At 50.7% G+C, this 24,366-nt stretch overlaps 8 protein-coding genes across 8 annotated transcripts in view; 7 read left to right on the plus strand and 1 right to left on the minus strand.

Annotated features, from left to right (window-relative positions):
* Positions 1-901, plus strand: part of ASPZODRAFT_100926 (hypothetical protein) — a 3,509-nt gene extending 2,608 nt beyond the window's left edge. Inside the window, exon 5 of the mRNA XM_022720776.1 lies at positions 46-901. Within this exon, the coding sequence (XP_022579280.1) occupies positions 46-748 (703 nt within the window). The 3' untranslated portion in view covers positions 749-901. The remainder of the gene's footprint in view (positions 1-45) is intronic.
* A 74-nt stretch (positions 902-975) lies between these two features.
* ASPZODRAFT_153652 (hypothetical protein) lies at positions 976-2,572 on the minus strand (the record flags this gene model as incomplete). The annotated part of the gene is made up of 4 exons (XM_022725999.1): positions 976-1,743; positions 1,796-2,082; positions 2,148-2,423; positions 2,527-2,572. The coding sequence occupies 4 exons, from the start codon at positions 2,570-2,572 to the stop codon at positions 976-978; spliced, it is 1,377 nt and encodes a 458-aa protein (XP_022579281.1).
* Positions 2,573-3,301: 729 nt separating this feature from the next.
* Positions 3,302-4,109, plus strand: ASPZODRAFT_134897 (hypothetical protein). The gene has a single exon (XM_022723656.1). The coding sequence runs from the start codon at positions 3,606-3,608 to the stop codon at positions 4,059-4,061; it is 456 nt and encodes a 151-aa protein (XP_022579282.1). The 5' UTR covers positions 3,302-3,605; the 3' UTR covers positions 4,062-4,109.
* Positions 4,110-5,663: 1,554 nt separating this feature from the next.
* On the plus strand, positions 5,664-6,876 carry ASPZODRAFT_737670 (hypothetical protein). The gene is made up of 3 exons (XM_022729914.1): positions 5,664-5,716; positions 5,805-6,117; positions 6,233-6,876. The coding sequence occupies exons 2-3, from the start codon at positions 6,016-6,018 to the stop codon at positions 6,776-6,778; spliced, it is 648 nt and encodes a 215-aa protein (XP_022579283.1). The 5' UTR covers positions 5,664-5,716; positions 5,805-6,015; the 3' UTR covers positions 6,779-6,876.
* Positions 6,877-8,700: 1,824 nt separating this feature from the next.
* Positions 8,701-9,351, plus strand: ASPZODRAFT_70921 (hypothetical protein; the record flags this gene model as incomplete). The annotated part of the gene is made up of 1 exon (XM_022729709.1): positions 8,701-9,351. One exon carries the CDS (start codon positions 8,701-8,703, stop codon positions 9,349-9,351), a length of 651 nt encoding a protein of 216 aa, XP_022579284.1.
* A 1,841-nt stretch (positions 9,352-11,192) lies between these two features.
* ASPZODRAFT_153654 (hypothetical protein) lies at positions 11,193-14,772 on the plus strand (the record flags this gene model as incomplete). Its single annotated transcript, XM_022726000.1, has 6 exons — positions 11,193-11,823; positions 11,917-12,167; positions 12,232-12,294; positions 12,365-12,865; positions 12,993-13,524; positions 13,613-14,772. The coding sequence occupies 6 exons, from the start codon at positions 11,193-11,195 to the stop codon at positions 14,770-14,772; spliced, it is 3,138 nt and encodes a 1,045-aa protein (XP_022579285.1).
* A 1,885-nt stretch (positions 14,773-16,657) lies between these two features.
* Positions 16,658-17,583, plus strand: ASPZODRAFT_738157 (hypothetical protein). The gene is made up of 3 exons (XM_022729920.1): positions 16,658-16,733; positions 16,801-16,830; positions 17,072-17,583. The coding sequence occupies exons 2-3, from the start codon at positions 16,807-16,809 to the stop codon at positions 17,492-17,494; spliced, it is 447 nt and encodes a 148-aa protein (XP_022579286.1). The 5' UTR covers positions 16,658-16,733; positions 16,801-16,806; the 3' UTR covers positions 17,495-17,583.
* Positions 17,584-20,571: 2,988 nt separating this feature from the next.
* On the plus strand, positions 20,572-24,312 carry ASPZODRAFT_71417 (hypothetical protein; the record flags this gene model as incomplete). The annotated part of the gene is made up of 4 exons (XM_022729749.1): positions 20,572-20,636; positions 20,721-21,171; positions 21,226-22,242; positions 22,378-24,312. The coding sequence occupies 4 exons, from the start codon at positions 20,572-20,574 to the stop codon at positions 24,310-24,312; spliced, it is 3,468 nt and encodes a 1,155-aa protein (XP_022579287.1).
* Between the last annotated feature and the right edge of the window lie 54 nt (positions 24,313-24,366).

A 24,366-nucleotide genomic window follows, 5' to 3' on the forward strand; every position in this document is an offset into this window, starting at 1 on the left:
CCCCCCCCAGTTGTACATTTTGTACAGTTCTAACTAATTAACTAGATCATCCACCTCCCACTTCGACTTTTTAACCATCGGCCGCTCCGTCTTCGCCGCAGGCCGCTTCCTCGCCGCTCTGTCCCAATACTTCCTAAAACCCCGCTGGATCCTTCTCGCCTCGTACATTGGGATGATCGTCTTCTCCGGCCTAGCAACCTGCACGACAGGCTCCACCGCCACCGCAATGGGGATCTGCGTGTTTCTCTTCGAATCAGGCGTGTTCAGTATGATCTTCGCCATTTCCTTGCGCGGAACAGGCAAACACACCAAAACGGCCGCCGTCCTACTCACTGTCGCGATTGGGGGCGGTGCATTCTTCCCGTTTGCGGAATACGCCGCCTCCTTTTCGTGGCATGGAACCCAACACTCCTACCTCCTTCTCGTCGCGTTGTATGCTGCCGGCGCCGTGTTTCCTGTCTATCTCAATCTCGTCCCCGCGGCAAGGAAACAAGTCGACCCCATCCCGAACGAGTATCTTCGCAGTCGACGACGGCGGAGAAGTCGTGTTGTCTCCCCTTCCACTTCGGGGGGAGAGAACAACAACAACAACAACAACAACAACAATATCCCTGTCCCCTCTTCTCCTACCCCTATCAATAATACGGTTCATCGCGAGAAGGAGATCCCAGTCCATGCGGGTGTCTTGGCTTCCCCGCGCACTCTTGTTCCTGATCCGTTGCAGGATATCCGTTTGTGCGATGACTGACTATATATATAGATAGATATATACTTCTTGTGTATTTATCATTTTTAGATACCCTAGCATAGCGTTGGTGTTGGAAATTTACACTTAATAATATAAGGTTGAGGTCTACAATACACTTAGTGTTGCGGTCTACGTTACACTGAATCACATGCGTTGAAAATCCATAAGTCATAATCTAATCTATGTACATATATTTATAAAAAGTCATGGGAGGAAAGCAAAAATGCTTAGAACCAGTCACCCTGCTCCTTCATGGCGGCAACAACCTTCTTGAAACCAGCAATGTTGCTACCAGCCACCAGGGAGGGAAGAGAGCCAGCAGCGGGAGTGACGTACTCCTTGGCGGTCTGCAGGCCGTTCTGGAAGCAGTCCTCCATGATGCCCTTGAGGCGGGCGTCGACCTCCTCAGTGGTCCAGCTGAGGCGGGCCGAGTTCTGGGCCATCTCGAGACCGGAAACGGCGACACCACCGGCGTTGGCGGCCTTGCCGGGGGCGTACCAGATGGCAGCGGCACCAGCGTTGGTCTCACGGTGAGCCTCGAAGGTGTCGATGGCGGCCTGGGTGCAGCCCATGTTGGAACCCTCGGCGATGAACTTGCAGCCAGCGGCAATCAGGGCCTCGGCCTCCTCGCCGGAAACCTCGTTCTGGGTAGCGGAGGGGAGGGCGACATCGACCTTGCCGACGTGGGTCCAGGGGCGGGCGCCAGGGATGTACTTGAACTTCTGGCTGAAAGCCTCAGTAGAGGCAATCTCGGACAGCTGCTTGCGGTCGACCTTGACCTGAGCGATGATGGCGATCTCCTCGGCGTTGAAGCTGCCCTCGCCGTTGACGACGAGCGAGCCCTGGGAGTCGGACAGAGAGACGACGCTGCCGCCCAGCTCGAGAACCTTAAGAGCGGCGTACTGGGCCACGTTACCGGAGCCGGAGACGGCAACCCGCTTGCCGGCGAAGGACTCCTTGCCCTCAGTGGCGTACTTGATCATGTGCTCGACGTACTACCATACAGTCAGACTTAAATTCAAAAAAAAGGAGGGAAAAAAAACTCACGTAGACAAGACCGTAACCGGTGGCCTCGGGGCGGATCAAGCTACCACCCCAGCTGAGGCCCTTGCCGGTCAGGACACCAACGAACTCGTTGCGGATCTTCTTGTACTGGCCGAACATGAAGCCGATCTCACGGCCAGTGACACCAATGTCACCAGCGGGGACATCGGTGTCAGCACCGATGTGCTTGCAGAGCTCAGTCATGAAGGCAACGCAGAAACGACGAATCTCGTTGTCAGACTTGCCCTTGGGGTCGAAGTCAGCACCACCCTTGCCACCGCCCATGTTCACTTTTCAGTCAGCATATGGTTGTATAACGGAAGGAGAAGGAATTTCCAAGAGAAAGGAGTCTCACGGCCAGTCAGGGCATTCTTGAAGATCTGCTCGAAACCCAAGAACTTGAGGATGGACAGGTTGACGGAGGGGTGGAAGCGGAGACCACCCTTGTAAGGGCCGAGGGCGGAGTTGAACTGAACACGGAAACCACGGTTCACCTGGAGCTCGCCCTTGTCATCCTCCCAGACCACGCGGAACTGAACCACGCGCTCGGGGATGGAGACAACCTTGAGGGCCTTGCGGTACTCAGGGTTCTTCTGGAAGAGAGTGGAGTTCTCGAGGGTGGAGGCAAGCTCTGTAGGAACAGGACGTCAGCAAAGGAGAACACACGATAAGAGAGGGAAAGAGAGGGAAAGAGCGGGAAAGAGGGGGAGGGAGGGGGGATTGATTTGACATACCATTGTAGGCCTGCTGGAATTCGGGCTCGACGGGAAGGTTAGACATTTTGACGGGTATCTTAAAAAAACTTTTATCTTGCTTGGGGAGAAAATTCAAAGGCAGAGGGAGGAATAATGAGGGAGAGGGAAGGGGGAAAAGAGAGGGTTTTAATATTCTTCCCCCCAGCAGGTGGCGGGCGGATCAAGCCACGGTACCTGGTACCCTCGAAACCTCCCACAGTCCCAGGGCGGGATAAGTCCCAGAGGCGCAAAGCCGGAGTCGGAAGTCGAGCAGAAGCGGAAAGACCGGCGAAATGTTTGGCGGTGCCCCTGCCTGTCCGTTTTGAGAAGGCGGTCGTCCGCGGGGCCACCCTCGCAGGAGGCCGAACTTCGGGGCGGACGCCCGTGTTAGTTTATCGATTAAGGTCACAGATTGCTATCTTCAGGTCTTATCAGCGGTGGACCCACGGTGGGATTTTTTGCATCCCGCAAAATTATCTTGATCCCAGTGGCAGTCGAATGGTATTGCGCGCTCCCGGTGAGTCAGGAGAAATAGAAGCGCGCCGAAAGCGGGAGATTGGGAAAAAAAGAAAAGGAACCCCCAAAAGACAATAAATTATTCTTCCGATGTTAGTCCGTGGTAGGTGTAGTACTCCGTAGTTAGGCAGTAGTTAGTAGTTGGTGGTGGTGGTCTTACCCACCCCCCTGGTGTTTCCTCACCCCCGGCGCTCCTCCCACGTAACTTTAGGGCATTCCGCCCGTTTCTCCGACACGCAAAAAAACTCAGTATGGAGTAGTCAGCATGTGTCAAAGATCTGATCTAGCTGCATTGGGCAACCAGCAACCCCGCGGCGGCGAAACCGTTATCAGATTGTTTTACTTTATTATCAATCGGGGGCTATCCCTTTTTGGTCAATGTTAGAAGAGGGGAAGTGTGAGATGACCTTCCCTTTATCTTCTCCCTATCTGTTTATTTTCTTCTCTCTATTCTCTTTGAACATGTCTCTGGTCTACACATCTTCTTTACTTCTGATTGATGTCTAGATTAGAGCTTTATGGGTGAGCCTTTAGAGAGAATATATGCACCACGCGACACAACAATGAGCCTCCTTGTCCTTGATATCAGTTCCTTCGTACACAGCTCGAGGAACCGAGGCTATTTTACTCGACCATTCTGTTTCAAATCTGCGTATAGTATCAAAAATAAATCCACAAGACTCGGTTATTTAAGTCAACATTCTCGTTGGTCCATTTTCCTGATAGACTTGGATCTACTCAACTGGGAATCTTCCTACCTAATCCGAATCCCCCGAGAAGACTTTTTCCTGGAATACAGCACTGCATTGCTATCGAGGACTTTATGGCGGTGTCCACTGTCCAGTTCACTCCACGCCGTACGACTCTACCGCCACAATCGTGCCTCGTACAACGTGACGCTCCATTCTCGAGCTGTACAGAGTAGTACTGCCTGCTCTGAGTGTCTAGGACCCAACGAAAACTTGCGGTCCTATAATCGCTTTCCTTCTAGAAAGAAGGTGGACACAGTTGTAGCCTAGAGGCAGTTAGGGTAGAAGTACTGCTGTATGAACGTAGTACATAGTTACCTAACAGCTGATACTTACCTAGGTTCTTACCTTAGCTACCTACTACTTACCTATAGTGAGAGGTAACTAGGTACCTCAGCCGCTAGGTACCAGGCAGTATCTAACTCTGCATTTCGTCATACTCGACGAAGCTGTGGTTGGTGATTTGCATGATTGAGTTAGATGGTGGTGCTATTCAAGCTGTCTGTGGCTGCTTAACTGTCGATAAAATTGTAGTTATTCACCTGAAACTGACGAAGATCCGAGATTCATCATCGAATACTCCATAACTACAGAGTTACTACTATACTCCGTACTCCGTACATGATTCTGTGGGTCTGTAACGAACAGAGGCACCTCATACATACACTGTACAGAGTACAGGAGATCTACCGGAACTATGTATAAGGAAACCCGATGATGCACTGCTGATCTTTGATTTCCAAGGTCCGCAACAATACTGGTTTGTACCACCATACTACACGTACTTCACGCCTTCATAGGAGATGGATGAATCTTGACAAGCCCTATTAAGGACAACCAACTTGTATTATCTTCCCATGTTTCTGGTTGTATCTAATTATGGCTTGCGGAGGGGGGCCCTTTTTGTGAAAGTTTATAGACGAGAAACTCGAATTTCAGGACTATCGATCCCTGTCTCGATGTAAGGGATTTATTTGCATATAGGCATCGCATGATACATATCCCTTGTCTTAGAAGAGTTGTTCTGCGAGAGTCATACGACAAGCACAAGAGGGTAATTGTGATTGTCAATCTGATGGTCGTGTTCGTTAATCTTCTGGGTAGTCGAGGGAGATAGAAGTACCTGATTTGGGTCCCTTATGGAACCAGAGAAGAGGAGGGGACACATAAAGAGAGTCTTGAGACCGATGATAATGACTAGGTAGGTAGGTACCTTAGTTCCGGAATATCTCTTATGTAGTGACTCGTTGGTACGGAGTAGTTGCTTCCTCAGGCAGGAAACAACAGTAGACTCGGAGCTATTTTCTTCCAGCTCCACAGTTTATAGTAACTACGTACCTACCAACAGCTATCAACTCTTAACTATCATATAGTTAGTTGCTATTAAGGAGCAGAACTTCAGATACCCGTGAACAGCTGTTCATGCAAAGTACAACAACTGACTTTTTCTACCTTGATCAAGGCTTGATCAACCAGTGTTGAGGGACACTCTACTGCGGTGCGTTTTATTAAGGTCGTTTGATGGTCATTGGCTGAACGAAAAGCCGTGGGAACTGAGCAATAGAATAGAAAAGAAGATTCCTTCAGGAAATGGCAGAGGATTAGCATGGGCAGTACTCTGTAAGTTGTACGAAGTACGGATTTAGGTCACTAGCCTCTACCTAGGTACGGGGTAGGTACGGAGTACTCTGTACTGTTCCTATCAGTTGGGTCAACTGCAGTTAGTCATAGTAAGGCTAGTGGTAGGCACCTAAGGTAATGTATGGCGCTTTGGCCATATCTCTCCGCTCCAGGAATTGAAAAAAGCCCAGCATGTCGTAACACGCATCCCTGCAGGCATTAAGTTGATCTATCTAGTACCAGGAGTACTCCCTGAGGGAGTCCATGCAGGTTGCCGATTCTTTCTTTTTCCTCATGAAGAATAAGTAATAGTTGACCTAGATCTGCGTCTGAGTGAGCGTGCTCAACCTGCTTGCTCACCGCATAATAACAATAATCACCTCTGACTATCAGGATTCAGTGATGCCCTCCGATGACTAAGCAACAGGGACGTTCTTTCCCACCTTGACTCAGTCCCAAAAGAGCAGCAGCGGTCAGTAAAACGGTAGGCAGCCCTTTTTTTTTTTTCTTCTCTCCCACCAGAAACTCGACACCCTCGCAATAATGCATACCTAATCTGTTGACCACCAACCTCCCCACAGCTGTCGCCAGTGGAATAATAAGAATGATAATAACCAACGATAACAATAGCAATAAATTGGCCTTGCATGGCAGGGTCAAGGACAGAGCAACCGCAGATACGCTGTGGCAAATTTGGGGGAGCCAGGTAACTAACCCCCCTCCCGCGGCCCAGACCGGCCGAGACTGCGGACTCACGGAGCAGCGCCGCACCGTGCTATGGCTATATTATTATGTGTTATTAACTATTATTGACTCGTTAGTTGATTGACCAGTCTGCAGTGTCGTCTATCGGAGTCTATGTATACTCCGTAATCGAATGGTTCATATTAATCAAAATAATTAATGGAACAACGCTGTGGAGGTACGGATACGGAATACATTGCAGGGGAAAGATCTCCGGACTTGGTCGCTCCCTTGCAGCTGAGCGAAGACCTGAGAGAACTGTACCGACTCTTTGGCCTGCACATTGCACAATACGGAGTATCTCGCACTGGTGGCGTCTCTGCGTTATTCTCCTAGAAGTGCGGGCTCTGCATGGCTGTCTGTCAACCCAACTCAACCCCATTTCGGGGGAGGGAAACAAATATTGTTGCGGCTGGACAGGTTTCAATGGGTCAGCACACAGCAAGATGTCAGACAGACAACCTGCCCGAGGCCGGCCGGGACAAGAAGCGAATACAGCCGTGGCCGTGTCAATCAATCAATCTACATACCCTGCTCCTCAAAGCCAAGATCACACACACATACTGCACCTGCACTGTCTGATCTGGGTGTTCCCATGCCTGCCTGTTCAATTAAGGTACTAACCGTTGACTGACCAGCTGATCGGGAACGAGAGAGCCTCGTAGACTTTCTTTCCTGGTCTTCGCTCCCACACAAGCATCTACACACCAGACTCATCCTCACATTCGCCCCCTCCCCCTTCCCCCCCTGTAACGTGCAGGGCAACTTGCCGCTCGGCCACGTTTGATTTGATTAGACGCATCGGCCTTACCACCAATAATGAGCGCCAGTCTCTCTCAAGGCCCTTTTCTTCACCGATTCCTAGCCTGCCTGGGAAGTTGCTCCATACCAGGACACACACAAACCCCTCGCCGCTTCTGGGGGAGGACGACGGCTCAAAACGAGGGGCGTGGAGGGGCTATGCGCAACTGCTAGCACAATCCCTCTTAGGGGACTCCAGCCTGACTTGTCTGACTTTCCACACATTGACAATCGGGATGAACCGTCTGCATCTCTAGGTCTCTGTTTTTTGAAAGAAAAAAAAAAAGAAAAAAAAAAAAGAAACCCCCCTCCCCCCAAAAAACAAAGCTTATTAATTTTGGGGTTTTTTTTTAGACACAGGACTAACTTAGGTACCACTACTACCTCCCTTAGTTACCAAGCGCTGGTCAGCCTGGCCGTATCGCGCAGACGGGGAGGGGGGAAAAGAATGGGGGGGGGATTGGGGGGCAAGCCGCCGACAACCATGGAATGATCTTGCACAAAGACGTACGACGGGCCCGTAAGCGGACAGTATCACTCCTGTGATACCATACCGAACGGTCTGCAGACTAGAGAGGCTCATCGTCACCAATCAGGCGGGCAAACTTGCACGCCTCGATATCTGCTGTTGATCAGAAAAGAAAGCCAGGTATCCACTACCGATGCTGGACACGCGATTGCAGCGACCACCGACATCATGCCTTGTACAATAATGGTTCCAGCCTTGCCTGTGCGTTCTAACCACCACGGCTACGGAGTACCAACTAACTACTAGTTACCTACCAGGGTCGTCTTTTGTGTCTGGCCTTCAAGGAACCAGCCTTGCTCTTCCTCCCCCTCCCTCATCTGGGCCTCTTTCTACATACGAATAATCCCGAGGCTATTTGCCCTTGGCAGGTAAGTAACTGAGCCTTTGCTCGTTTCAACCAGTCCGTATGTCTTTTCCCCGAGCTGGTCCACAGCGAGATACTCGGTGCTCTCTCTCTCTCTCTCTCTTTTTCTCAAAATACCCTCGTCAACTTCTTTTTTTTTGGATCTTGTTCCTCTGTTAGTTCCTTTTATTTTCGTGTTTATTTTGATTTCTTCCTTTAAATATATATGTCTTTTCTTTTTCCTGGCTTCCCTGCTAATTCCTAATATTCTTTAATTTTTTTTTCCGATTCTCCATTTGGGGCTTTCATGTTATTTTTTGTGGTATTTTTTACCAGCAGTATTTTAGACCCATGTACGTTGTTGTCATTTGCCATTTTCCCTTTCCGTCCTCCCCGTCCAAACCCACCGGTCTATTTTCTCAACCTGCTTACCTGTCAATGAAGAATCCTAAATTCCTGCCCGTTGGGGGCTTGAACTGCGACCTCCAGTCGAGCCCAACTCCTGTTGGCAGATGTCTGTGAATAAGCCTCCTCCTTCTGGCACACAAGGCCTCTACTCCCGATCACCGTCACCTCGGCCCAGGCTTACTTCCCTAATCCGTCGAGGTAGGACTTTTTTTTTAAATCTAAAGTATCCTTCCCTGAAGCTACCTGCCTCCTCCTCCCCTCTCCTCTTCCCCCTCTTTTTCCCCGGCCCATCTTTTTCGGGACAATTGTTCGAGTCAAAAGAGATGGAGGAAGGGAGAGAGAGAGAGAGCGCGCGCTGTGTGGCGGAGAACTGGTCGAGCTAAGCACTGGACAATAGAACCCCCAGGTCCCGGACTTTCCCTCGGAGCAGCATGAATTCATCATCTCATTTTGACCCGGCCACCATGATCGGCCTTTCAGAAGCGTCTGACACCAACTTCGACATGTTCGAGTGGTACCCACGCTATCAAAGTTGTCAACGATACTTCCTCGACCAGGCACAGCACAGCGTGGCCGTCCAGGCCCTATCAGCTTTTCTAAACATCCAGCTACCCTTTCAGCGGCCGGTGAATCCCATTTTCAACTCGACGTCAGAGTCAGCGTCAACGCCAGCAGTTTCCGCAGGACCCAGGGTCGGGACTGGGCCCGCATCATCAACATCGACCGCTCACCCACTACCGAGCATCTCCTTATTTCCGTACATCCGCCGGCTGGTCGCGACGGGGATGGATTTCCCGGGGGTGTTGCACGGCTTCTTTGGGGATGACTGGGGCACCGGGGTTGGCCCGCTGCACGAACAGGAGCGGCGCAATTACCTGTTCGCGGCGAAGAGCGGCGGTTGGGCGGCCGTCAAGCGCGACTACGACATGCCGCCGCTGGAGACGATCCCGTTCCTACGGCCGCTTCAGGGCCCGTTGGACTCGGAAATCGAGACGGCAGAGCGCAATTGGAGCGAGTGGCTGGCGATGGAGGACTGGATGGTCGGGCCCCGGGCTCCAGACATACTCCACGACTCATCGTCGCAGGCGTCGCGGTCGCGCGGTTCCAGGGGGTAGGTAGGCAGTACCTAGGTAGGTACCTAGGTCACCACCCGAGTGAATCACTCTCCCTGCTATGTATACCTGACATATACCTGGCCATGAGACAACTAGATTACGCATATGCATTATGTGAGCCATATGAAATACATTCTTGTGTGTATATATATCTCTCTCTCTTTCTCTATTTAGCGGTATTATTCAAGTATTATATCATGGTGACATGCAGGTGAAGCCTACTCTCCAGAGTATGTCAAGAAGAAGCTGGGTGGCTAACATCTTAGATAGAGTCTACCTAGTATACTCCTCAGGAAATGTCCAGTGAATGCCCAATCAGTACCAGCCAAGGGGTTTCCAATACGAGATACATTCCCTTGTCCAGTCACCAGTGATCCATGGATCACTAGGTAGGTACCTATACGGAGTACTAGGTACCTACGGAGTAGATAACTAACTATGTAGTGGTTTAGTAGGGTTAGTAAGGTACAGTCTGGTACCTGATAACTACTAGTTATTGCCTAGATAGTTAAAATTCAAGGTACCCTAGAGTGTGATTGATGCCTCGGAGGACGTCCGGCTCCGTTACTCCCGTACCAGATTCGCCACAGTGGCGATTCTCTAAGGGGGGGGGATTTCTTTACTAGTCAGTTCTAGCTGATTGACTGGTTAAACTATAGTGAACTAACCAAGGACTAGTGGACCAATAAGACTGACTAGATGACTTCTCTTGGTAGACTAGTACCTAAATCATTACTCCGAGCACCTCCATCGGGGTTAAAAAAGCCATCTCCCCTAACTCTGTATGGACGAGCCATTATAGAGTACGGGTGAGTACTACTGAAGGTATCTACCTAGTAGGGGCTTTTGCATGCTGATAGGCTGAGGCACTACTACTTAGCTAATTAGCCAGATGGTTAGTACCTCACTATCAATGAGGATTCAAGATGCTCTAGCGATTTATTCGCTAGAATCGAGCTTTCGAGCCTCTCGTCGTCTTTCTTTAAATGATTCAGTGCGTGGCTAGCTGAGTGTGGGTACGGAGTACTGCCTTAGTATACAGAGTACATATGTAAGGTACCTACGTACCTAGGTATTTTGTATTTTAATCTTTCTCTATATCTTACCTATATCTTATTACATATTAGGTACCTCAGGTAGATACTAATAGTAAGAACTAGTTTAGTACTGCCGGACGTCTGAGGTACCACCTACCTAACCTCGTAACTAACTCCGTCCTCCGTAATGACTTCGTACTTACATACAGGTACGGAGTAGTTACTCCGTACTAAATTCGATCCGAAATTCCGCCCTTCCGTCGGATACTTTTTCCACTCTCCAAATTCCGCACTGTCAATCATGACTGGTCCATTTTGAATAGTCTTTAGAAGTATGTATTATCTGATTATACTGAGTCTTTCTATTATACTTCGTATATATATATATATATATATATATATATATACAATGGTCAATGGAGTATACGGAGAGATACGGAGTACCTAGGTACCTAGGTACTCTTTTATCTTGAGACTCAAGGTACCTGCAGAGCTAGGTGTACAGGATACTCATGCAAGATCTGCTGGATCAAATGGGCTGACGACCATAAGCTTATCATTGAATCAGTAGTTGCTTGATACAACTACCGGACAGCTCGGACCATTGCCAATCTTTGATTTTTCCACCACAATGTCACGTGGTAAAACACACGTGACTGATAACGTGACTTCTTCCGTACGACTCGTAGACTCCTAATCCTTATTATTAATCACACGTGATTCGAATATCGAACGACAAACAAACCAGTACTATATATAACAAACTCCCCCCCCCCCCCCCCTTCCTATACGGACGCCCCCGCCATGGGGTCTCCAGAAGAAACATGGAGCATCTTTCTCCAGAAATGCCTGGTGCAGCGCATCGAAGTCACCGAGTTCAAGGATCTCGCTTCCTTACTTGTGGCGCGCATCCCCATCGCCGAGCCGACATTGCTCGATCTCCTGCTCGCCTGTCCGGCTGCCACGGGGCTCAAGTTCGACCCCTTGCTACCGCTCTATCTTGACAGCTTGTGTAGGGCTGGCGTGATACGTCCCTCGATCATGCTGGCCGCATTGCTGAAACATGCTTCCATTCGGGACCAGCAGAACGGGAGTCGAAGCCAGCCCCAGAAACAGGACAACAAGCCTGGCCCTGCGTCTGGCGTCTGTACCTTCATGACTGACATCAAGGTCCTGCAGAACCTAATGATGTTGGTCTCGACGGGTGTTCTGCCCAAATCCACGGCCGAGGCCGCGGCAATGTACGCCGCCATCGTCGACTGGATCATGGCCCTCGTCGACTGGCACAACAACACTTCGGACGAAGAGCAACAGACTGGCGGGTTGATAACTTGCCCGGATGCCATCTCCCTGTTTGAATCGCTTGGTATTCTCCTGGCGGCATTGTCGGGCGTGAAAAGGGGGTTGGACGTTCTATCACATAACAACCACGAAGGTATGTTGTCCTGTTTTTTTTTATAAAGCTGTTTGTAGGTCTTGACGGGTGCTCTACCCATTTTTTTTTTCTTTTTTTATATTGACCTTATAGCCCTTAGGATAAAGATTGGAAAGGCTCTTTCTTCTTATCTTCCTCTTTGCGACCGGATTTCTCTTCCACTTCGAACCAGACTGGATGGTCTGCAGAAGGAGTTTGGTCTTTATGGAGAACCCACAAGGAAACCGATGGAGGTCACGATGATAGACAGTATCAATGTTAATGCTCTAGAATTCGAGGCGTCTGTGATGGATGGACCAGTTATCAATTCCAGAGCTGGTCTATATATATATATTAATGCTATGGTATCCCCTCCCCCCTAATTCCCTCCCTCTTTAATGGTAACCCATTTTGGCTAACGGATTCAAGCTTGTTGGACGACCGCTGGTAGACGACGGCATGCTAATCAATTATCTCAATAATCGATATGGGGTAAGTGGAGAGAGAGAGAGAGAGAGAGAGAGAGGCTGCACGCACAGTAAACACTGACACTCCGGAACAGGGCAACTACGAGTTCCTCGTCGAAGAGGTCATCACGGCAGCCTTCGATATCTTGTCGAATGCAATGTACCGCAATGAATCTAGCAGGACGATGTTCTTGTTCCGCTCGTTTCTCGTCAACAAGCTCCCATCATTTTTCGCCGCCATGTCGGCCACTTCGATGGTCCCGATGGAGATGTGTATCCGCAACGCTCTGGGTCGTATAGACCCCAACGCATTCCCTTCCTTTTCTCAAATGTTCTCCATGCAAGGTAGCACCGTCTTGTCAGATGTCCGGCAGGAGTTCCTCTTTGCCTGTGCGCTGCACCGCCTGATCCCGGAGTCGAGCATCGAACGCCTGCTGGGCGAGAACCCGATGCAGACTCTCCCTGTCGGAGGTCAATATATGAAAGACGAGCTGGTCGCCCAGATAAATGCCAACCCGGAACGGGCCGACCAATTGATCAATGAGGTTGAATCAATGGACGGCAACGCCGGGACCATCGTGGGAGCAATCACCGAGGTGTGTTATATATATCCTTGCTCTTTGTAAACACCACCCGGTCACTACTACCGGTGTATCCTAGTCCGTTTCTTCAAAACGAAGCTGATCTTTTTCTTTTCTTTTTTTTTTTTTTTTTTTCAAATAGGTCATGCACAATCTCTGCACTCAAAAAGAAACAATGACACTAAAGAATATCTGCAACTCGTTGTCTCGTCGCCCGCAGGCGTTGGATGTCATTTTGCTCTTTCGGAGCCCCAAGCAGGTCCTGCAGCCGATCTGCTCTCTGTTGGACTCGTGGCATTGGGACGAGGACCAGAGCGAAAACCAACCTGTCTATGATGAATTCGGCAGTATCTTGCTACTAGTGCTGGCGTTCAAGTACCGGTATGACCTGACTCCGTTCGATCTTGGAGTCACCAGCCCCGGATCCTTTATCCTGCGGCTCTTGGACCGCGCATCATGCAACCAAAAACTGGACGACCTCAGTGAACAGCAAAACAAGAATCTGGGGGGCTGGATCGGGGCTCTTTTCATCGCAGAGGGCATCAGCGAGGAGACCATGTCGGCGTGCAGTCCGCAGGAGTTCTATCAACTCGTCAGCACGCTGTTCAGCCAGAGTCTGGGGGCTTGTGAGGCAGGAAAGCTAGAATTCGAGACCCTAAAAGGGGGTTTTGAATGTAAGCTGAGAATTTTCTTTTCTTTTCTTTCTTTTCTGTCTTTCCTCCCCCTCCCCTTCCTCTTCTTTTGGCCTATACTGATCTTCAGATCTCCTTGAACCATTCCTTCTGCCATCCTTGGTTGTGGCGTTAACCTGGCTGGGCAATCATATCTGGGAATCCGAAAGCGACGCAACCATCCCGCTGAGAGCGCTGTATTCCTTGGTGAAACCGCCTTCGATCTCGGGAGAAGCCGAGGCCATCCACCGAACGGTGCTGAACATCACCGCCCAGACGCTGGAGGAGCAGTTGAAGGATGTTCGGGCCCGGCACCCGACGCGGTCGGACATCAAGCCCATCCTCGACGCCCTAGAGCCATACGTCTCGTTTCAGCGGATCGGGGCCTGCCGGCGCAGCGAGCTAGACACCTGGACCACTCACGCGAACTCGGGTCTCCTGGGCAGCATCCGCAGCACCTTCCAGTCGCTGGTGCTTTGGAGCGCGAACCCGGAAATCACCATCTCGCCGCACTCCTACACCCACCGCCAGCTGCTGGCGGGAATCCATATTCTGGGGTCGGCGCGGGTCCTCCCCGCCCTCGTCGATGAGGTGAAGCTACAGACCGAAACCGGCAGCGGAGATATCGCGCTAGACATTGCCGCAACCATGATTTGTGCGCCGATGGCCGAGTCGTTCGCGGTCGAGCAGTCTGCGTACCATTCCCATCACCACCACCACCATCATCATCACGATTCAATGAAAGAACCCTTACCGCCGTGTCCTGTGCTGACGCTCCGCGACGTACTAAAACAGCAGCACAACCTGATCGCGAAACTAGCAGAGAAGGACCCGCTCCGCGCCCAAGTCCTTGTCCGGCTCTTCCGCCGCGTCAACCACTTGATGCTGACGACGGTCCCCTCTCAAGTGCAAGTGGAGGGCACTGTCCCCGTCGTGCCCGTCTCGAATCTGGATGTCAGCAACATCATCCAAACCATGCAATTGGACGGGGTGGACGGGTCAGACGCCCAGATGAACCTCGAGCCCGACGGGGCAGAAAACATCGACCAGATGTTCGACAAGGCTGCTGCTGCTGCTGCCGCTGCCGCCGCTGCAGGGATCGAGCATAACACCGATGGCAGCGTGGCAGCGATAGGGCTGGACGGGACCGGGGCAGGACTGGAGACGAGTCTGGACGATATGCTCACTGCGGCGGATATGGCTGTTGGGAATCCTGAATTCCTTGACTTGGATATGGAGGGGATGTTCTAGACTACTTCGGTATACTTGTTCTAGAGTTCTATACTACTACAAAGTAATTGAAAATGGTATATTATCATTCAAGGTCCTATTTTTCATCACTTCACATAACATAACAGTATATTCCAACCATTCCGATTTAAATCTACCCTGTTAGCTTTTACTTCTTTTTCTTCAAGGATAAGGGATAACCATACTACACCCCCCAAATCCAATGCACCAAGGACGCCCGTGACTGTATCCAGCGGACTCGACCGAGCAGAAATATCGGCTTCGACATTTTGGGTGGAAGGGATGGGCGTCGCGGCCGCAAGGGCGACGAACAGCGTGAAGAGGAGGAACTTCATGGTAGATAGTAGATAGAAGATAGTAGATGGGTTACTTGGATAATAGTGATGACAATTATACTGATTTTCGCTATGAGATTAGATTCAGTCTGAAACTGGAGCTGGATGACGCTCTCTTTATGTTGCTGGACGACGTGTTGGAATGTGAGATGGAATGGTACGACGCGTTGATATGGAAGTAATCCCTTTAAACAAGGTATCATCCATCTATGTAGATACCTATACCCCTGCAGTACTACATAAGAACGTGGACGACAGGGTTGACTAGATGGAGCTAGCTATGAAGAATAAGAGTATATTCTATCTGTATACTGAACTTCAGGTTTGAACTTGATATCAGATTATATCGTAGCATATGCTACGCACGGGTTGAAATATTACTAATTACCTATTAGCTAATGATCTACTACTGGATTATAACTTATGAGATCGATTACCGACTTGATGGAACCATGGAACAGACAATGATCGGCGTTCAGGTACAGTTTCGTAGTGGAATTGGTCCGCACTGGTTCCATGGAACCAAAGCCGCTGGGAACAGCATTATGATTCTGAGCGTTGCTTTAAGAGTATCCTCACTAAGAGTATACTTCACTCACCATAGACCAAGTAGCTAAATATCAGCTACTCTATACTAATGCAATGCACCGACACGGCCTGCATACTCCACAACAATAAGCGGTAGTGTTTAGACCTGCGCAGAGCCGATCTTCTGAAGCTCTCCACTGGGATCCTGCTCCATACAGACAGTAACTAGGATCGGCTCTTGAGAGACCCCTCCGATCAAAGATTGTGTGGTTTATATTCGGATGGAGACTGGGACACCGACGACGATCGAGATACTAGAACCCGCCTAACGCATCTGTTAGTACGATGCACCGAGGGACAGGCAGTATTGGTTTCCCAGAGTACCAACCATCGCTGGAAGCTATTACCAGCCGTGCTCCATGCTGATCCTTGGTTAGATGGCGATTCCGAGCAGCGATAATGGCAGTGACAATGGGTAATGGCAGTCAGTGGTATCGAGCAGTTGCCAGTAGGTGCTAAGCAATGGCAATGGCAAGTTTCAATGCTCCAGACTCAAGCAGGTGACCACCACGTGATCTTCTCCTGTCTTCCCGGTTCCGACTCTGGCACCTGCCTAACTTAGTCTCTTGCAGGCCACTAAAGGCCTAGCAAGGCACTAAGGCACCTAATCTAGATGCCTGGGCCTGATGCCTTAAAGACTAGTCCCGACGCAATCCACGTCCACTCCGTGAGGTACTCCGTACTCCGTCCAATTCCAACTGCTCGAAGCCAGCCGACGATCATCTGCGTCAAGCCATCACCTTATTTTTTCGCTCTGAGCACACTTACCTAAAGAAGTAAACAAACGACACATCACGACCCAAAATGTTGGCAAACGGGTCGACGGCGTGTGTCAAGTTGAGAGTCTTAATTTCTTCGAGCCCTTCGAGGCCTGGGCAATTTTCTCCTCTGCCCCCTTCTCCCTTCTCCCCACTTCAGCCACCACGGACTGACGCAAGACGCAGGCTTCCCGTCACATTTTCCCGTGTCCACACAGGATCGCCAGGATAAGCAACGGAATGGAATCTAGATAGCTAGTTGGTTAGGTGGTGTACGGAGGTATGTACAAAGAACAGAGGTGGAGGATTACTAGGTAGACAACTTACAAGTGTGTGTGTGTCTCCAGTACGGTATGGTACACTTTTGGCAGGCAACAGTGGAAGTCATCTCTCGGGATTTATTATTATGTAGTAAGGTGAGTGGCAAACCCCGACAGCTTTGTTCTTCAAATTCTAACCTTGACTCTATATTCATTAGTATCAGTAAGCAGTGTCCACTTTCCACTGTCCCGGTGATGGAAGGAATACTACGGAGTACAGACTACATACTCAGAAGACTCGGCAGCACTGGTTAGTAACTAACTAGTTAACTAGCCAGTCTAATGACTTAGTATTTAGTTACTATCTAGTTATTCTTTTACCCCTGATAGCCTAGAGGTGTGGGGATCTCGCGCGCGGCACACGGCGGCCCAACCCTTCGGAAAGAGGGACTTTTGCCATGCCTTTTTCCTTTTTTTGACATCAAGCCGGCCATTTCTCGCTCCACCAACCCCGAATTTTTTCTTCTCACTTGCTGTCCGGGAGGAGCGGGTATGGCGAGTAGCGTCTAGTAGCCCTCTCCCAAGCCCCAAAGGGCTGCAGTGGAAAGGATTGTCGGCGTATCCTTTTCAGAAAAAAAGGGAAAAAAAAACCCCCAAAAACACACCAACACATACGGAGTACTACATACAAACACAAGTCACCAAAAAAAAACGGCGCAGACTCATCGCTCCAGACTCAGACTCGACCTGGACGATCGCACCCAACTTCAGGGGGGGCTAAGCTTAGCCTCGCATACCGTTATGAGCACGTGTACTTCATTTAACTAGGCAACGCACTGAGCACTATATGGGCCTTGAAGCACGTTCTGACAAGCCGTTATTCCAGGGGAATATTATCATCTATCATTGATTAATTAATTATAGTTGGTTACTGAGTAACTACATGCTCTATTGTTGGTTAGTACAACCTATAATTCAGGCACCGGAGTAACTGTGTAGTACGTATACACTCAACACTTGAGTAGTTACTACTAACAGGTACATAGTAAGGCCCTATCTACGCATAGTCAAGCACTATAGTATTCCTCGTATTGACTTGAAATACTAGGTAGTAGTTAGTAGGCACTCTGGATAGACTACTCCAGATTTACTTCTTTGTCCGCAGAAACCAATATTGGACAGGTACAATGTCCGTCAGATTGCAACAAAGAGCTTTACGGAGTAGTACAGAATATAATAGAATACTACTCGTCCACCCAGACCAGTGGATCGTACAGTACTAAGTATAATCCCAGTCAACTAGGTAGTCTAGGTACCTAGGTACATGTTACCTAGGTAGTTACCGAGGTATCCAACTGACTGATAGGTAATCATTTATTTAGCTGCCTATACTATGTAGTAGAATTGAAGTCGACAACAAAGAAAGAAGGGATATCTATTCCATTGATCAACAGCGATTTCAGGACGGGACCCATCCAGGATGTTGGCGCACGCAATGAAGACGGGGCGATGAAAAACACCGATGGGCGATTTCGATGGCGATAGGCGATAGGCTAGATATAAAATAGTAGTGGTTGCCGAGTATTAGTACTACTCCCTACTAACTAGTGATACCGAGAGGTGGGTAGACTAAGCCTAGGAATAGGTACTAGAAATAGGTACTAGGAATAGGTACTAGGTACGCATAACTAACTGTAGGTACCTAGGTAGTTATCCAGATTAAAAACACTGTATATTAATATAAATACTTGGTTAAAGATAGTATGTAGTAGAAGATTAGTTTACTACTACCTCACTACCTAGGTAGTTAATACTATAGTCTATTGAAAATATAGAAAGTATATTGAGTCATGAAGATACTAGTAGTTAGTTAGTTAGTTAATACTAACTATATACCAACTGGATGATTATTGAGTCTACTGTATTATACACTAACTATTCCCTCAACTAAGTAGTTAGTCACTATGTAGTAGTCACTCCATAGTAGTGTACTAAGTAAGGCTCTTTATTTATGGAACTATGGAGTCACTACCTACCTAACTATCATGCTAACCACCAGTGGACCCGGCTCGCTTCCTACTCGAGTAGGCCGCAGGAACGGTGGAGCAGACACCAGAAGAGGAAAAAGAGGGCTGCAGATCTGCTGGTGGGTATATACGGAGTACGATGAGGATGGCACCTAGGATCAGTAGAAGCTTTAGCTGGTCCGACAGTGTGGTACAGAACATATTGTATCTACAGAGTTTACAGGTATCAACTACCTAACTCGTACCTATTTAATAACTACCTGTTACCTAGTACCTAGGTAGCAAGTGTTCTAATATAAGACTGGTACTTGTACCTTACTTAGTTATTATGTTAGGTAGTAGGTACATGGTCAAGTAATTAATATCCTATCTATAGTAGTAATTAAACAGAATCACACTATAGCCAGGTACCTACCTAAGAAGGTACCTGGGACAGTCCGTACTGTATATTGTAGATCGCTGTATCGGTATCGACTAGTATGACTTAGTACTGTGACTTGACCGTTGCCTGAGTCGAGACCGATTCTGCAGACCAGTTTATATTGCAATCATTCAAGTAATAGAATGTCAGAAGAGTAAGTACTATGTCGTATTGAACATCAAAATAAACCCAACTAAAACTAGATAAATACTACTTTCTTGGTTCAATCAATGTTGAATGAGAAAATACTATCCAAAGATAATGAAAATAATAATAATAATAACAACAACATCATCTGTAAGTGTCTCATTTGGCTAGTACAGTAAATTACCGCTAAGCGTGTGACAGGATCGTCGTCCCGTCCAGGAGCGGCAGCTCTGGTGCAGCAGTCACGGATCAGTCCATCTGTCATATGCTGAGCTCCTCTACTTCCTCCCCTCTCCTCTCTCCCTCCCTCGCTCTTTTTTTTTTTTCTCCTTTAAATCGTCGATTTAGATCATCGATTTAACGATTCTTTTTCCTTTTTTTTTTCTCCGTCATTGCTGCTGGTGGCAATCGCTCACCCCACGGTTTGCAGCGTCTCATTCCCGCCTTGGCCCTCCTCTCCCTCCTGTTGGCCCTTGCGTGACTGTGTACAGTGTACGCAAGTCTCGAGTCCTGCCTCCGACCTCGACAAACGCCGTCATCGAACACACCTTATCTGCGTCTTCCTTGCCGTGATCAAGGAGATTAACCGCCTCAGACTCGACCATACAGAGACACACAATCGAAATTCGCCCGTCCGAGACAGGCATAGCATATCGTCATCCTCCCATCCTGATAGGCAGGGTCTTATCCATCCGTGGTACACTTTGGTCTGTTTACAGGGCTCCACGATCGCTCGTTTCCATAGTCAATTCGATTTGTCTGGGACAAGAAACACCTACTGTATACACCCAAATCAACCTGTGTGGTACGTGCTAAGACAACAACCGAGCGTCTCCTCCTCCCCTCCCCCCCCCACAACATTCCCCATCGGCCGCCCTGGAATCGGGCATTCCCACGACAACAATGCACTGCTCCGTACACAAACTTTCATACCTTTCTTTTGCATCTGCTTACATCAGGTTGGCGCAGAGTCGAGCTGTTCTCTTATTCTTTGTTTTTTTCCTATTGCTGACCTGGATCTCAAGTTCTGCAAACTACAACAATCAAAACTCCCACCTTTCACACAGCACTATCTACACAGAAGGAAAGATCTGGTATCGATCAACTCTGGGGTTTACCTCGACTGTCTCCAGATTTCTGGTTCTGGATGGTACTGGGTGAGGATGTTCCTTGGATTCTCGTTCGCCTAAACGCAACCGGTCGGTGACCTGGGCGAGAAAGAGAGAGAGAGAGAGCTTGGGAGCATACCGCAAATACATCAGGATGGAGTCAATCAGACGACACGTCGCCCCGCTGAAGATTATCAAAAGCAGATCGGAGCCGACAGCGTCGTCCGATTCCAACGCCACTACCAGTGACAACAACAACAACAACAACAACAAAATCATCAATATCAACTTCACCACTACCAGCGAGAGTTACGGCAATCAGCTCTCCGTCCAAAGCCAGCGTGAGCTGACACCACCGTTAACACCGCAAGCCACCAAAGATTCTACCTCGGATCGTAATACGGAACCCCCCCGTGCTGTCTTCCACAACTACCTTCGTGCTTTCTACCCGTTTCACCCCTCTGGCGACGTCTCGCCTTCAACCGTCACCCTGCCCTTGGATTCCGGGGATATCATTCTCGTTCACTCTGTGCACACTAATGGCTGGGCAGACGGCACGTTGCTCGACACCGGCGCCCGTGGTTGGCTGCCCACCAACTATTGCGAGGCCTACGACCAGGTGCCCATGCGGCCCTTACTGAAGGCCCTGACTGATTTCTGGGACATCATCCGCGGCGGGTGCGGCTCTTCTCTCAAGGACTTTGGCAACCAGGATCTCATGCGAGGCCTGATTGCCGGAGTGCGCTTTCTCTTGGTAAGTCCGCCGTAAATGTCGATCTAGAACACGTGATGCTGACCTGGGTCTCAGGAAAAATCAGAGTGTTTGACCCGTGAGTCGCCGCTCGTGAGGCAGCATGATGGGCTACGACGCAACCGCAAGGCATTGCTCGCCGATCTGTCGTCGCTCGTCAAGACCGCCAAGAAGTTCCAGGACGTCGCCAACGGGATCTCGCTGGACGACGACGTGGACTGCATCCTCGACGAGATGTTGCTCAAGGCCTTCCGCATCGTCACCCGCGGCGTTCGCTTCCTCGACGTGTGGAACGAAGAGGAAGGGCTGAGCCGCACGATTGCCGAGCTTGAGCAATCCCGCCAGGCTGCCGCAACCAGTGACAGCATCCTGACTCCCGCGTCGAGTTCCTTCAACTTCTCCGAACCGAGCAGCGCCCAACCCATGGAACTGTCCCCTGATACTCAGCAATCGCAGGACCCCTTGCTCGTGAATCGGGTTCGCGGCAACCTTAGCCGAGCCTCGAATCGCCTCGACAACCATCATCATGACCCGCCGCCGCCTCGACCGATCTCCGTCCAGACTAAGCGTGTCTCCCACCGGGTCTCGTACTCGGCGCCGTCGGGCGTGGCTCGCAATTTCAACCTGGCGTCGGAGCGGCTCAACAGCACCTACGACGGTTTTCTCGGCGTCCTGGGCTCCTTCATTGGGCTGCATCTCCAGTCGCGCTCCTCTACGGAGCTGATCGTCACCACCCAACAGGCGGTGCAGTCCTGTCGCGCCCTGCTCACGGTCGTCGGAGCGGTCTCGGAACATGACAGCGAGAGGTGCACTCCCTTGATGCTGGCCAAGGACAAGATGGATGAGCGGCTCGCCGAGCTGGTCCAGGCCGCCCGTGACGCCTTTCGCCCCCCTCATTCCGTCGACGAGGAGATTGTCTTCATGCCCGACGAAGGGAAACGGCTCGTCGACGCCGCCACCGATTGCGTGCGCGCCGCCGGCAACTGCATCGCCAAGGCACGTATCGTACTCGAGGAAACGGGGGACTTTGAGATCGAGCCTGCGGACGCTGCCTCCTCGACTGACCTCCCCGATGTGACCACTCCGCAACCCCAGCGTACCTTTGACTTTAATCATAATCATAATACTAATATCAACACCACCACCACCACCACCACTACTACTACTACCACCAATGACAGCAACACGAATTATAACAACCCTAACAAGTCTGAGAAACCCAGCGAGCTGTCCCTGCGGCTACCACCCCCGCCGCTCGAGATTCCTGGCACCACTGGCTCGCAGCCCCCAACACCAGGCCTGACCGAAGACATCACTCCTTCCTCCTTCCAGTCCCGCTTTGGACTGGGTGGATCTAGCAACCAGAGCAGCACCTCTGACCTCCCCTCCCTCCCCTCGACGGCCATGCTGTCGACCAGCGTCGACCAGCTCTCCTTCTCCTCCACGGATATCACCCTGGTGAACTCATCGTTCGGGAGTAGCCATTCAAACAAGTCCGAGATGACCGAGTCGTTTGGTCGCGGCGTGACCAGCACCGGTAGCAGCTTCACCTACGCCAGTCGTCTGCGAGACTCGGAGATGAGTGGCGTCTCCCAGACCTCAACCCGGGCAACCTCCCCGGACATCAGCAGCCCCCCCATTCCTTCACTTAAGGGAAGCACTAGCTACTCTACTCTCGCGGAGGAGAATGACGAGCACGAGGTCAACATCCTGGAGAAGACGTACGCGCACGAACTCATGTTCAAGGACGGGCAGGTAATTGGCGGTAGCCTGCGGGCGCTGATCGAGAAACTGACGGCGCATCAATCGACACCGGACGCCTTGTTTGTCTCCACCTTCTACCTGACCTTCCGTATCTTTGCCACTCCGCTCGAATTCGCCCAGGCGCTCGCGGACCGTTTCGAGTACATTGGTGACACGCCCCGGGCCGCGGCGCCCGTCCGCCTTCGCGTGTACAACGTGCTGAAGGGCTGGCTCGAGTCGCACTGGCGGCATGACCACGACGACTGCGCGCTGGAATTCCTCACGCGATTCGCGCAGACCACGCTGAGCAACAGCATCCCTGCCGCGGGTAAACGGCTGTTGGAGATCATCGACAAGGTTGCCTCCACGCAGGCGCCTGTCGTGCCGCGCCTCCTCTCTTCCATGGGCAAGACCAACACGGCGGCCGCACAGTACATCCCGCCAGACACACCCGTGCCCGCGCCGATCCTCAGCAAGAAGGAGATCAACCTGCTCCGCCAGTGGAAGAACGGCGAAGCCAGCATCACCATCCTGGACTTTGACCCGCTCGAGCTGGCGCGGCAGTTTACCATCAAGGAGTCGCGCATCTTCTGCTCCATCCTCCCCGAGGAGCTGCTCGCGACGGAGTGGATGAAGAAGACGGGCTCCCTTGCGGTTAACGTGCGCGCCATGTCGACGCTGTCGACCGACCTGGCGCATCTGGTGGCCGACTCGATTCTGCAGCTGGAGGAGCCGAAGAAACGAGCGGCGATCATCAAGCACTGGGTCAAGATCGCCAACAAGTGCCTGGAACTTAACAACTACGACTCGCTGATGGCGATCATCTGCTCGCTTAACTCGTCCATGATCGCCCGCCTGAAGCGCACGTGGGAGATTGTGTCGCAGAAGACCAAGACGACGCTCGACCAACTGCGCACCATCATCGACGTCTCGCGTAACTATGCCGTCCTGCGCCAGCGGCTACAGAACCACGTACCGCCCTGCCTACCATTTGTCGGCACCTACCTGACCGATCTGACCTTTGTCGACCACGGTAACCAGCCGCTGCGCTGCCTCGCGACCGACGAAGGGGAGATGGAGGTGATCAACTTCGACAAGCACGTCAAGACAGCCAAGATCATCAGCGAGCTGCAGCGGTTCCAGATCCCCTACCGTCTCAACGAGGTCCCCGAGCTGCAGGCCTGGATGCAGGATGAGCTGGTCCGCGTCCGCTCCAATGGCGAGAAAAGCCTGCAAACCTTCTACCGCCGTTCTCTCATTCTCGAGCCGCGCGAGGTCGCCGCGCCCCAGCGCGCCGTCGCCGATTCGGGCGCCTCCATTCGCGAGACCACGCGTGACAAGTTCGACTTTCTCTCCTGGACTTCCTCGTCCAAGCTCAAGTCCATCGCTACGCATGTTTAGACTTGCATACATAACCACCACTCACATTTAACATTCGCATACTCCTCCTCCCCC

This window comes from Penicilliopsis zonata, assembly GCF_001890105.1.
Source record: "Penicilliopsis zonata CBS 506.65 unplaced genomic scaffold ASPZOscaffold_13, whole genome shotgun sequence".
Classification (NCBI taxonomy): Eukaryota; Fungi; Ascomycota; class Eurotiomycetes; order Eurotiales; family Aspergillaceae; genus Penicilliopsis; species Penicilliopsis zonata.

Coding starts and splice junctions, on each gene's coding strand:
- ASPZODRAFT_134897 (XM_022723656.1), top strand. CDS start 3,606: ATGAGCCTCCTTGTCCTTGATATCAGTTCCTTCGTACACAGCTCGAGG.
- ASPZODRAFT_737670 (XM_022729914.1), top strand. CDS start 6,016: ATGATAATAACCAACGATAACAATAGCAATAAATTGGCCTTGCATGGC. Junction 6,118..6,232: donor GGCAAATTTGGGGGAGCCAG/GTAACTAACCCC, acceptor TTGACTCGTTAG/TTGATTGACCAGTCTGCAGT.
- ASPZODRAFT_738157 (XM_022729920.1), top strand. CDS start 16,807: ATGGTACACTTTTGGCAGGCAACA. Junction 16,831..17,071: donor TACACTTTTGGCAGGCAACA/GTGGAAGTCATC, acceptor CTTAGTATTTAG/TTACTATCTAGTTATTCTTT.